General features: G+C 38.6%; 1 protein-coding gene across 2 annotated transcripts in view; it reads right to left on the bottom strand.

The window, feature by feature from the left end:
* The window catches only part of ZBTB8OS (zinc finger and BTB domain containing 8 opposite strand), a 368,696-nt gene that overhangs the window by 21,728 nt on the left and 334,556 nt on the right, over positions 1-12,412 (bottom strand). For both annotated transcript variants that reach the window (XM_044059941.1, XM_044059942.1), the window contains one exon: positions 9,675-9,711. In XM_044059941.1, coding sequence (XP_043915876.1) covers positions 9,675-9,711 — 37 coding nt within the window. The remainder of the gene's footprint in view (positions 1-9,674; positions 9,712-12,412) is intronic.

The raw sequence follows: 12,412 nt of genomic DNA, 5'->3' as shown, positions 1-12,412 counted from the left end.
TGTGTGTAAAATAACATCAGCTACATCTTTACCAAACAGAGGACAATACATTTCCTCAGCTGGTTCACAGTTCTGAAGTTTCTGTGTGAGGTTTGAACTATCATAGATTAAACTTATTCTGTAGGTCATAAGGCAGCTTTTAAAATGGTCAGGTTAAGCATAAAATTCTTGGGCAAAGGATTTTATTCTTTTGTGGCACTGAAAGTAGTCAGCCTTTGTGGGATAGGCATAAAGATGTACAGGTGTGCCCACCTGGGAGGTTCTTGAAAAAAATGTCCAGTAGTAAGGGTGAATCTAACTTAAAATGACCTCTTAAGGATATCTGCATACTTGTCTGTCATTTCTGAATAGAAACTAGCTTAACTTGGGGGCATCTGTTCTTTTTATAGGTTCATAGTTAAATACTAGGCTGCCTGCCTTTGAGGACCATTTTAAGCCTAGCCATTTTTCCTTCAAAGGTGTGAATCAAACCCTGTACATTGCATCTATAAGGTAAACACTTTCACCATTACATCAGCCCCTAAGACTACACAGTTCTTCACAAAAATGTAGTCCTCCAAAGCAAATTTGTAGTTTTGGTAACAAATCATGAAACATCTTTTTCTGTATGGGTAAAAGCACCTCACATTCCTCCCAAGTGATATAATGGCGGAGATAAGCTTCTGCACAAAACTCTACTGATCAACACTCAAGTGTGATGACTAGTTTGCAACTGTTGTGCTTTGTCCAGGAAGATCAATTTTGTAGCTGCAGCTTTGTAAGGTAATTACAAAAGAATTGACTACAAGAGGTTATAATGCCCCTCTACTCGTCACTCATCAGACCCATCATAGAGTACAATGCCCCATTTGAGATGTACCTCACAAGACACTTCAACAGCTGGAAAGACCACAAAAGCACCTCACCAAGAGGATTACTGGCCTCAAACATATGTCCTATTCAGCCCGACTGAAAAAACTCCGGCTGTACTTAGTGACGTATCGCTTACTCAGAGGTGATCTCTGCCTGACTTACAAAGCCATGTCCAACTCAAAATTGATGGACATGCTCCACCTAAAGAAATCCAAGTCACTGCGAGCCACGTGCTCTAGTGAGCTAAACCTCGCCACAACAATAAATAGAACATGCTGGAGGGATAGATTCCTGTCACAGAGACTCCCCATGCTTTGGAACAAAATTCCTAACTACATTAGGCAGAGCCCCTCACTAACACTCTTCAAGAGAAGCCTTGACGAGTGGATGGGTAACAGAAAATACACCCCTGGGATCACTTCATTGGCTCTGCTTGACAGAGGCTCAGTTAATTAATCAATGGGGGTGGCGAAAGCCGACACACACTGGCTAGGCTTATAAATGCCCTTGGGCAGATAGCCTAGTACTTACCTATGAAGCTATAAGTGACGTAGCCCCTCAGGTTTTGCCAATTCATAAAGAAAAGAAAAAAAAAAACAAAGACCCTGGGTTTTGCTGAGTTTGTAAGGAAAAAGTTCCGTTCCACCTTAATTTTCTAGAAGTATGGCTTTTCAACTAACATGAACGAACTTGCTGCATCAATCTTCATGCAGTATTACTGAACTATCTTACATCTGTATGTAGGCAACTACGTTTGGAAGAAAAGCATGACAAGTGTAAGGCACCAAAACAAATCAGAATGGAGTTGGGGGGAATAGCACACAAGTGAAGATGGTACAAGACTTCGTACATTGCACTGGAGGTAGACTGCAAACCTGATATCGGTCCCCAGCATTGATATAAAACATGGAAATCTACACCAGTCCTGTGACATTCAGAAGGATGACCTCAAGACTATGGCACAGTTGATTCATGTTCAGTTAATGGCAAAGGAGCTGAAGGGGTTAGCCAGTAAAGATGGTTTAGTGGCCAAAGTCATCTTGCCCATCCTGGGGGAAAGGAAGACAATCCAGCTCACTGCACTTGTGACACCTTATCAAGGGTGTGTGAATTGCCCAAAGAAGGAGCCTAGTATACCAACACTACACTAGAACTGTGCTGCATGGGCACAGCATGCTGTTTCCTGAGTTGCAGCAATTCTGGAGTTTGCAAGCCACCTGCAGGGATGAGAGTAAAGGAAGTCCACTGTATTGGGAAACTGACTGCTCCCTACCACCCAATCTTGTCTCCTGGAGAAACAACTGGGATGATAAGGCTTGAGCTGCAGTGATTTCACCCTATCCAAGGATGTCTGGCTCTAACCCTACAGAAGAAATGATTTTACCAGTGTGCTTGGGCAAGTGTTGACTTTAGGAAAACCCCACAGACCAGTACAAATAAAAAGAAAAAAAAATGGAGACCTGTTAAGTTCCTGGCAAAGGTTAAAGGCATAAATCCATGATGAAATTACTTTAAACCAGTGCACTGAATCTGACAACGGATATGGCTTTGATGTCACACTGAGAAAACAAGTGGAAACACAGTACTGATAGCAGTGAGGACCACCTGTTACTCCTGGATTAACTTCTCCAAGTCTTTTGGGTTTCTAATACTATGACAGGAATGGACCCCATTCTCAAGTCAGTGTGTGATTAAAGTTCATGAAATTAGTACTGTTTCAAGTCTTCGATGTAAGCCAAAATTGATCTTCGCAGCACCTGCAATGTGCCCAGAACTGACTCCTTTTGTAATTCATATGGAGTTCCATGTATTGGTAGCATATCTAAATATGACTAATTTTTTTTTTTTTTTTTTATGAGAAATTGATACTACTACTGGAACTATCTGGATATCTTTCCTCCACATTGCTCTCATTTCTGCCTGCAACTCCTGGTATTTTATGACTCTGTGGGTCTCTGTACATAAGATACTATAATCATTGGTTGCAGCAATTCCAGTGATCAATGTTACTTCTGTCTTACTTTCATGGATTATTATATCTTGCATCTACTTTCTGAACTGTTGGTAATGGATGATCCCATGTGATATAAACTGCATCATTCTCTATAACGCTTTGTGGCTCAATTTTCCATTGCTTCTCAGCTACTTCAATATTGTAATGTTTTTGCACAATCCCTAATGCAACAGTCTTGTCACATTATTATGCCTTTCAGTACACAGGCCCTCTGCCATTAGTGTATCACACCCAGCAACAAGACCTGCGATTGATTCCAGTTCTGTTTTACTAGACCTGCATTTGTTTGTTTCTCCCACATGTTAAATGAACTTTGCAAAACAATGTACAGAGTCAACTATCCTGAGCCGCCAATATTAACCTTTCAGCTTTTGGTTTAAATTCATCTCTCCTTAACAACTTCTGCCTCACATCCTGATCAACATGATCATAGGAGGTTACTAGGCTAATGGCCCTAGGGCCATTATAAGCCTAGCCAGGTGTTTATCCCCAAAAAGAAACCGCAGTCAGTACCTGTCATCCCTGTCAATGAGAGACACGGGCATAACCCCAGGGACAAATTTATGGTTTCCCATCCACTCATCAAGGTTGTGCTTGTTTCAGGAGTTTTCTGTACTTACCATGATATTTATGCCTTTTTCACATTTCTTGCCTTCTCATCTGAGCAGCTGATCCTTCTCCTTATATTTTTTCTTTTGTTTTTTGGCACATTCAGTTGCTGCCTGATTTTTGTCTACTTCTGGTTTGATTTCCATTCCCACTTGACAGTGATATGTTTCTGCTAAAATAAGCAGTGAAGTCATCTTAGACTTCTCATATTTTAAAACTTTCACTGTGCTTAGATCTGGCGAGGTCAGCAGATATGCATGCAGTCCCATGATTGCAGATCTATAATGTAATTTAATTTTGAGGAGGCCTACACCTCCTTCAGAATGAGGGATATATAATTTTGCTACACACTGATTTTTATATATCATTTAATAAATGTGAAGCATTTTTACATACATACAAATATTTCAAGCACAGGCACAAATGCCCTTCTAGCTTGCCAAAATACCAAAACACCAAAACACTTATTCCCATAAGTGTCCAGGCTGTTCTTATAAATATCTAAACTGGTACTTGCTTTACTGTAATTTGGTAGTCTATTCCATGCATCAGCTTCTCTGTCTGAGAACCAGTTAGTAGTTTCTTGTTTTCTGTCTAGCTGATTCAATACCTTTTGGGACCAGTCAATCACACCAAAACTACAAGTGAAAACAGGAAGAGCAAATTGGCTTACAATTTGGATTTTGTTCCTAGATGTCAGGGCTGTTTTCAATATTAGTTTTAGTCTTCTGAAGTATTCCTTGATGAGTTTTATTGGCATTTGTTAATGTTTTATTACCGGTCTCTCATCAATTCCCAAATATTTATACATTCCTTCCTGCTCAAGTTCCTTTATATCACATTCCTGTCCCAGACTGATATTTTCTTGGTGCTGCAGCTTTTCTGCTTTAAATGCTACTTTTGCACATTTATCAAAACCAAATGACATTTTCTTATATCATCCAACAAAGTTTTAACCACTGCAATTGTGCTTTCAACTCTTCATTTGATTAACTACATAGTTTTAAGTCATCCACAAAAAAAAAAAAAAGAAAGATGAGAAGTGTTTACATCTGGATGTTTTATGGGAGCCAAATTATAATAAAGACTTAATCTGTCAAGTTGACGGCTTACTGGGGTAAGGGGAAGACAAAACAGGAATGGTAACAAAGCATCACCCTGGAATATCCCCTTTGAATTTATACCCCTGGAATAATATTGTGCCCTTTGTTGTGGCTTAATTTCAAAGTGGTTTGCCACGGTTTCGTCATCACTGTAATGTAATTGATCAATATAGAATGCATCTTAAACACTCCATGAATGTGGGATGCTGTTATATGCTGTTTTGTAATCTATCCATGCCATATTTGGATTATTATCCTTTTCAAATTCTCCATTATGACTTTATTTAGTGACAAATCATCCTTTGTTCCATATGACTACTTTATTACCCTTTTGTTCCATCTCCATAATTGAGTTTGCTTCTAAATGACTACAAACTCCATTGGCATCAATTCCAGTATATAGTTTGTACATTGTCAGTTACTGGTCTATACTTTTTACGATGGCTTATAGGAGTATTGTTTTTAATGTTCTAAACCGAGTTAGTGTCTGTTCAGGATGCATACAAGTAGTTCTTACTCAAGGCTAAATCTTCACCTAAAGATGTTAATACTTTTAGCTAGAGGTAAGGTACCACATCTGGGCCTGGGGTTTTCCATTTAGTAGCTTTTCTTAATTTTATGCCAAGTTCTCTGGCTGTGACTTCATCCCACTTCATATCCTGTACATCTGAACTTCTTACTTTTTCTTTTACTTCTTCTATCCATTTGACATCTTCATTACACAGTGTCTTCATAACAATGTCTCCAAAATATGTCTATTTCTTCTTTTTTTTGGTGGACTTTCTATTCTTTTTGCTTTGTTTTCCAATTCTCCGTACGACTTTTTTCGGTTATCAATGAATTGCTTACTTTGTACTTCTCCTGTATGTCTGGCTGCATATCTTCTAAGTTTTTCTGCTTGTGCTGATATCTTTAGTTTATTATTTGCAATACTATACAATAGATCCTGGTCTTTTCTGATACTAAACATTGCTTTCATCACATCTATTTTTCTAAGTATGTTTGTTGATCTGTTCCCTCTTCTATACTCTTGTAACAGTGACACTTCTTGTCCTAATTGCTTTATAGTTTTCTCTACTCAGTGCTTCCACAATGACATTTATTCTCTTCCCTTAATTTTCCCTATTGCTCTGCATTTTTCGGGTCAGACTTTATCTGTTATTAATTTAACTGCACAGTAATATATCCTGTTTACTTCTGTTATATCACATGAATTTCTGTTAATAGTCTTCATTACTGTTTGCATCTGTTTTATCAGACTTCTAACCTTTTGGGTCTTATTTACTTTCTGTAATCTATTTCTTTCTTCAATGTTAATATGTCTATCTACCTCTGTTAAATCAAGCAAGTCTTCCTTAGATCATTTTCTTTTAAACTGAGGGCATATTCTTTGCTCTTTGTTTCCTGCAGGCATTGTACAGAAAGTTCTAGAACATCTTCCTGTGACATTTTCTTCAGGTGAATCCTATATCATCTATTGCTCTTTCATATGGGAACTCAATGGCCTGTCACTCCACAAAAACTGAATGCGCCAGAGATGCCACTATTTCCTGCTCCTTCACTTGCTGTGCAACTCCAACTGAACTTATGTACTGGTTTCCTACTGAAGGCTCCAGAGCATCTTCATGTGGCAACAGATCAGATACTCCTCATTCCACCAGTTTGTCTTGGGGAATCATTATTCCACCATGCAGTGACTTACTTGAGTTGGATTATCTACACTAAATCCTTCATTTTACAGGTAATCCATAACTTCAGTTTCTATTTCTTTAACTTCTGCATTACTAATCCTCTTTTCTACTCCCCCCTATGTTTTCTTATTTTTTGTATTGTAAAATTTTCTATATCCAGATGCCTTTGTCTGTTTTTCTCTTCAAATATCTTTGACACTGCATTTTTGTATGAATTAGTTTTGCTTTCTCCTTTGCACCATATTAGATCTCATTTTCCCCATCTCCATACTACTACTTCAGATATCTCTCCCACTCCATTTGATTCTCCTGAATTTGGGGACTCACTGTTCATGCTGTGACATAACTTGTTAGATTTTCTACACTAAACCCTTCACTTTGCAGGTATTCCATAATTTCAGCCTCTATTTGTTGAACTTCTGCTTTACCAACCTTCTATTCTACGTTCCCCCTTTGTTATCTTATTTTTTGTGTGGTGAAACTTTTCCATAACAGGGTGCCTTTGTCTGTATTTCTCTTCAAATATATTTGGAGCTGCTTGTTTGTATTAATTAGTTTGGCTTTCTCCTTTGCATAAATATTGCAAGCTAATCAGATCTCTTTTTCTTACCCATATCCATGTCTCTTTTTTTATACCTTTCACAAATTTCTAAGTTGTCTTTCTATTTTGCACTTCTGTCACTTGTTTTTCCAAGCAGACCAAAACTTCTTGGTCTACGGAATGTTTTTTAATGGCTCTGTTGTATTAATGAACACACATTTGCAGTTGAAGCTTTTGACAGTTTTTCTTGTGCAAGTATTTTTCTTTCCTCTTATTTCTCTCTTAATCTTTTTGAATATTTTCTATCAGGAAATTCTGGGCTTCTCTCATAATAGCAACAATACATAATTTTTCCCTTATCCTCAACAGTCCACTCTATCATCTTTATGGCGCTTTTTTAGCCTGTCACTTTTTTTTTTTTTGTGGGTTACTACTTCCTTCTACACATACCAGACCTGGGCACTTTTTTATCCCTGGTATTATGCACCCAGCTGTCTTTTTTATTTTTTCAACCTACATCTGTCCAAGATATATGCTATATAAAATACAGTCTACATATCAGTGTCATTTTGGTTAGGATTTGTGAAAACACAGTCATAGGTTCATAGGTAGGTACTAGGCTATCTGCCCGAAGGCATTTATAAGCCTAGCCGGAATGTGTTGGCTTTCGCCGCCCCCTTAGATTAGTTCCCTGTGCCTCTGTCCAGCACAGCCACTGAAGTAATCCCTGGGGTAAACTTTGAGGGTTAGCGAGGAGCTCTGTCTAATGTAGATTGGAATCTTGTTCCAGAGCAAGGGAAGTCTCTGGGACAGGAATCTATCCCTCCAGCACATCCTATTTATTGTTGTGGTGAGGTTTAGATCCCTGCAGCGTGTGGCTCGAGCGGATAAGGTTTTCTTTAGGTGGAGCATGTCCATCAATTCTGGGTTGGACATTGCCTTGTATGTCAGGCAGAGATCACCTCTGAGTAGGTGGTATGCAACTAAATACAGCTGGAGTTTCTTCAGTCGAGCTGCATAGGGCATCTGCTTGAGGCCAGTGATCCTCTTGGTGAGGTACTTCTGTGGTCTTTCCAGTTGTTGCAGGTGTCTTGTAAGGTACATCAAAATAGGGCATTGTACTCTATGATGGGTCTGATGATGAGTGATGCGTAGAGGGGCCCAATGACCTCTTTCGACCTGGATGAAAACCCTATTGTGAAAGCCTAAGGGTGACAGGTGTAAGCCATCTCTAGTGAAGCAGCGTCGCTTGTTGAGCATTTCATTCCAGGCTGACAGACACTGGATCCCCTTTGAATGACCCCAGAAGCTTAGCCAATTGTTGAAGTTGATAATTTTTTTCTCTATACCATGGTATCATTCTTGGTGAGGACAGGATGCTACTCAGGGTCAGGGTCATACCGGCCTGGGGTATGTGATCAGAGAGCTCCTTCATGTCTCTTTTCATGTAGTCCAGGGAGGTACGGCTCAGGTCATTCACACCAACATGGACAATAACAAAGTCATATTTGTACTTGTTCTGGAGTGACCTGAGTGCTTGTGTTATGTGGCGGATCATGGCACCCGACAAGCAGCTAACAGTAACCTTCTCCTTGTTCAGCCTAGTGAGTGGGACGTCAGTGTGCCTGACTATAGAGTCACCTATTACTAGTGTGTTGGGTATGTTATTTTGCATTAAGGGCTGTGATTGCATGGCACACTGGTTTTGTGAAGTATGTGTTTCATGGTTTGTGTCGGGGGGGGGGGGGTTGCTTGGATGTCTGCTTTGGAGGTCTCTGTTGCTTTTGCAGATTTTTATTTAGAGCCTCCGAGTATGTTTTAGTGTATTTATGTGTGTTTTTTGCCGGTGCTGGTTTCATAGGTCTATGTGTCCACCATATGAAAGTACTTATCAAGACTTGAGGATAAAGTCAGTTCCAGCAATACTACTCTCCCTTTTTTGATGATTTTATCATCTCTTCATTTGGGACCCTACTCCCCTAAAGACATGCCCTATGTACAAGAAAAATGGGTGGGGCTATTTGGTCCTTTCTTGTTCTTTTATATTGTGTAGTCTTATCAGCATCTCTTTTATGTAAAGCCTTTCCTGACCTGAGTAACTAATTCTGCTCTCACTATCTCCTAGGCTTACTGCGATGAAACTTTGAAGAGCTCTCCACATCTAGAAAGTGTTTGCCACAATCTTCACCAACATTCTGACCAGGAATAATCCTGGTGTGATTTTCTTTTATTTTTACCTGTAGCTTTGTTGAACCCTCTGCAGAAATGTCAATACTTGGCGTGCTTGGGACACTACAACAGTCATAATTGAACCAAGTTCAAAAGCCAAGTTCTGTGAAAAGAGCAAAGTACTGGAGGGGCAAAGAAGTGACAGTCAACATCTACAATGACTTCAGATATTGATGGTGGCTGGGAGATCCCAATAGATGCCAATTTGTAAAAGTGTGCCAAGTTGGTCCTAATGCTGATCAAAGCACAGTCCTTTAAAACAACCTGCCACATAAAGTTGCAAAGTTGGAAAGCCATCCTACTAATGCTGGTGGAATAACACACTGCTCCTTACTAAACAATGTCTTTCTATCCTTATCTGTGGGTGGAACATACAATTGAAAAAGACATATTTAACATAGAAATATTGAGACTATATAAAGTAGCAATGGGAAATATGCAAAAATAAGCGATTTTAGTGGTTTTGTAGACACTGGCAAATGTATTCTTACAAATGCATACATAACGGAACTTTTACTTAATTTTACATTTGTTTACTAGGGTAGTATACTAATCACAAATTACCTTTTTCAGGTACAAAAGATTATAACGTAAATAATTTACAGGCCATCTGAAGAAAGGCTACTATTACTTACCTGTGGATGTTTTGACAAATCAAACGTTTCACCCCATCTTGGAAAAGAAAGCAGTACAAACATGAGTTAGACAAGTAAACAGAAAAACAGGAATGACTGCTTTAAAAAAAGTCCCACCCAACACCCACATAATAATTCCATCAAAAGTAAAAATCAGTTAAAGCGGGTCTTATTCAGGTTTTCAGAAATAAGCTGCAAAAAGCCTTTATCTTTGTCAGTTAAATGTATAACACAATTGTTTATTGATTTCTGACAGGTGTACTTCTATTCTGAGCTGAATAAGTTTAAAGTAAGAACAATTTTATGAAAAGATTAACTTACTCTTAGCTGCTTGAACCAATGAGGAATAATTCAATCCACAGATGACTAGAATTGATGTGGCTAGGTCTGAGGTCCAGCAACTTCTAAAGTCGTACTGGGATACAAAGTGTAGACCATTTCGGCAAGTCAGAGGTGCAATTACCTTTCCAGAAATAAAGTTTAGAGTGTGCAGTTTCCTTCACACCATGTCAGATTTCCATAATCACTGTGAAATTGCACTACAATATCTGTCAACCTCTTAGCACAAAAAAATCTGGACAAAGCCAAAAATAAAGGGGACAAAGCCTCCAAAATAGGGATGCATTTTAAATATTGCTCTTATAAACTTAGAAAGTTGCTAGAATAAAACCTTTTGTGTTACCATGCATCTTCTAAAGAATATGAAGTCTGAAACTCAATTGTCTGTCATTTAGTGAATTCATTCCTCACCAAGTTGTCACACAAATCTAGAAAACCACAAATTTTATGAGGAAAATCTGGACATCCTGAGAAAATCTGGACAGTTGAGAGGTACAAGTATATATATATATATATATATATATATATATATATATATATATATATACATATATATATATACATATATATATATACATATATATATATATATATATATATATATATATATATATATATATATATATATATATATATATATATATATATATATATATATATATATATATATACATATATATATATACATACATATATATACATATATATATATATATATATATATATATATATATATATTTATATACATACACACACACACACATACTTTTGGATTGGTAGGATGTTTTACGTAAAATTACTTATTTTAGGCTTGTTCTCTTTAGGAAACCTTACTTCAGGAACCCAGCATGATCTTCTGTCTGTCTCTAAAAACTTCAATCTCACACATTTTACCTACAGCAGCCAGTTCCAGGTCTTAGAGGGATGAAGACCTAACTTGTGTGTCACAAGCAACCCTAGTTTGATTAGCTGCTCAGATATTTGTAAGATTTCCTTACAGCTCGCCCATCCTGGTTCGGGGGGGGGGGGGGACAGGCGGCTTGTCTCACCACAGAGGGTGGCACCTACTGACAGCACTATGTGGAAACTGAAACAGACTTGTCTATGCGGTTATAGGGGTTAGCATCAATAAAAATGAATGGAATGCAGCAAGTGGAAGTAAGCTTCCCTTCTGAGGAATGCAACAACATGACTGGCATAGCTGATAAAGGAAATGGGTGATTAAAAATGGGAGAAAATAGTTCACCTCCTCAGGACCAGTGGGCTGGCCTGTTCCCTACTGCCCAACTCTAGCTGAGGAAAGGTCCACATACCTCTCGACCTCTTAGCACATGAAATCTGGACAAAGCCTAAAAGAGTGGAGGAACAAAGGTCCAAAAATAGGGACAGCTTATAAATATTGTTCTTATAAATTTATCAGGTTGCTAGAATACTAGGTTTTGCATCAGCATGCATTTTCTGAAGGACATGAAATGTGAAACTCAAATGTTTGTTATTATTTATTGACTTCAACCCCAAATGAGTTGCCAGAAAACCACAAATTTTATAAGGAACAGACCAAAAATATAATGCCAAAATCTGGACAGTTGAGAGGTATAGGAATGAAGAGCTGATTTTGATTCCTGGGTGGGAATGAATGGGCCACTGGTCTCTGCCTTAGCTCAGTACTGGCTTATTTATCCCAGAAAGAATAGGCCGACTGAGTGTCTGTAGTCTAGCCACTGAGAAAGGTCCTGGGAGTGCCAAAAAAAGCAAACTTACAGCCAAAGATATACTGTCTTGGAAACCAAGTTCGCATGCAGAAAGGACTTCCAGTAACTGCAGAAGGTAACCTCCTAGGATGGATAACACACACTGTGATGGAAGGTTTCTGTTTCAGCTACAACAAAGCAGCCAACTCCATGCTGCCAATCAGGAAAGCTGAATCAAGAGAAAAAAAAGACAGACAGGCACTAGCTCAATGGAGAAATGAACTAGAGCACAGAAAAGTTAGAGGAGTGAGAACTTATTTGTGTTTTAAAGCTATACAACAAAGAGTGGGAGTTATGCTGGGGCTTCCTCCTGAATGACCAAATCTAATCCTGAGGCAAAGTTCACAAGGTCAATTGTTCACACCAGCAGAGAATAAGTCCTAACACAACTCCCATCTTTGTTTACTGCTACCATACCATGCCTACATTGCTTAACTTGGATTTTTAGCATTTCCCCAAGACTCAGGGGGGTACTAAGCTTGCACAGTCTCAAACACTGCAATGTTCACAGAGCATGGAAAAGAAATTTATGTAACAGGAATTTAAAAATATAATGCGTGTGCTTTTATTTTGTCCACAAGACTGAACCAATGGCTCCTCCTCCTGCACCGCACTGATCCACTTGCTCCTCCACTAGGGTGACAGCCT

The sequence above is a fragment of the Protopterus annectens genome, chromosome 1.part2, assembly GCF_019279795.1.
Source record: "Protopterus annectens isolate FY-2018-M chromosome 1.part2, PAN1.0, whole genome shotgun sequence".
Lineage (NCBI taxonomy): Eukaryota > Metazoa > Chordata > Ceratodontiformes > Protopteridae > Protopterus > Protopterus annectens.
Note: the sequence above shows the minus strand (reverse complement) of the source record. Positions and strands in the feature narration are given on the sequence as shown.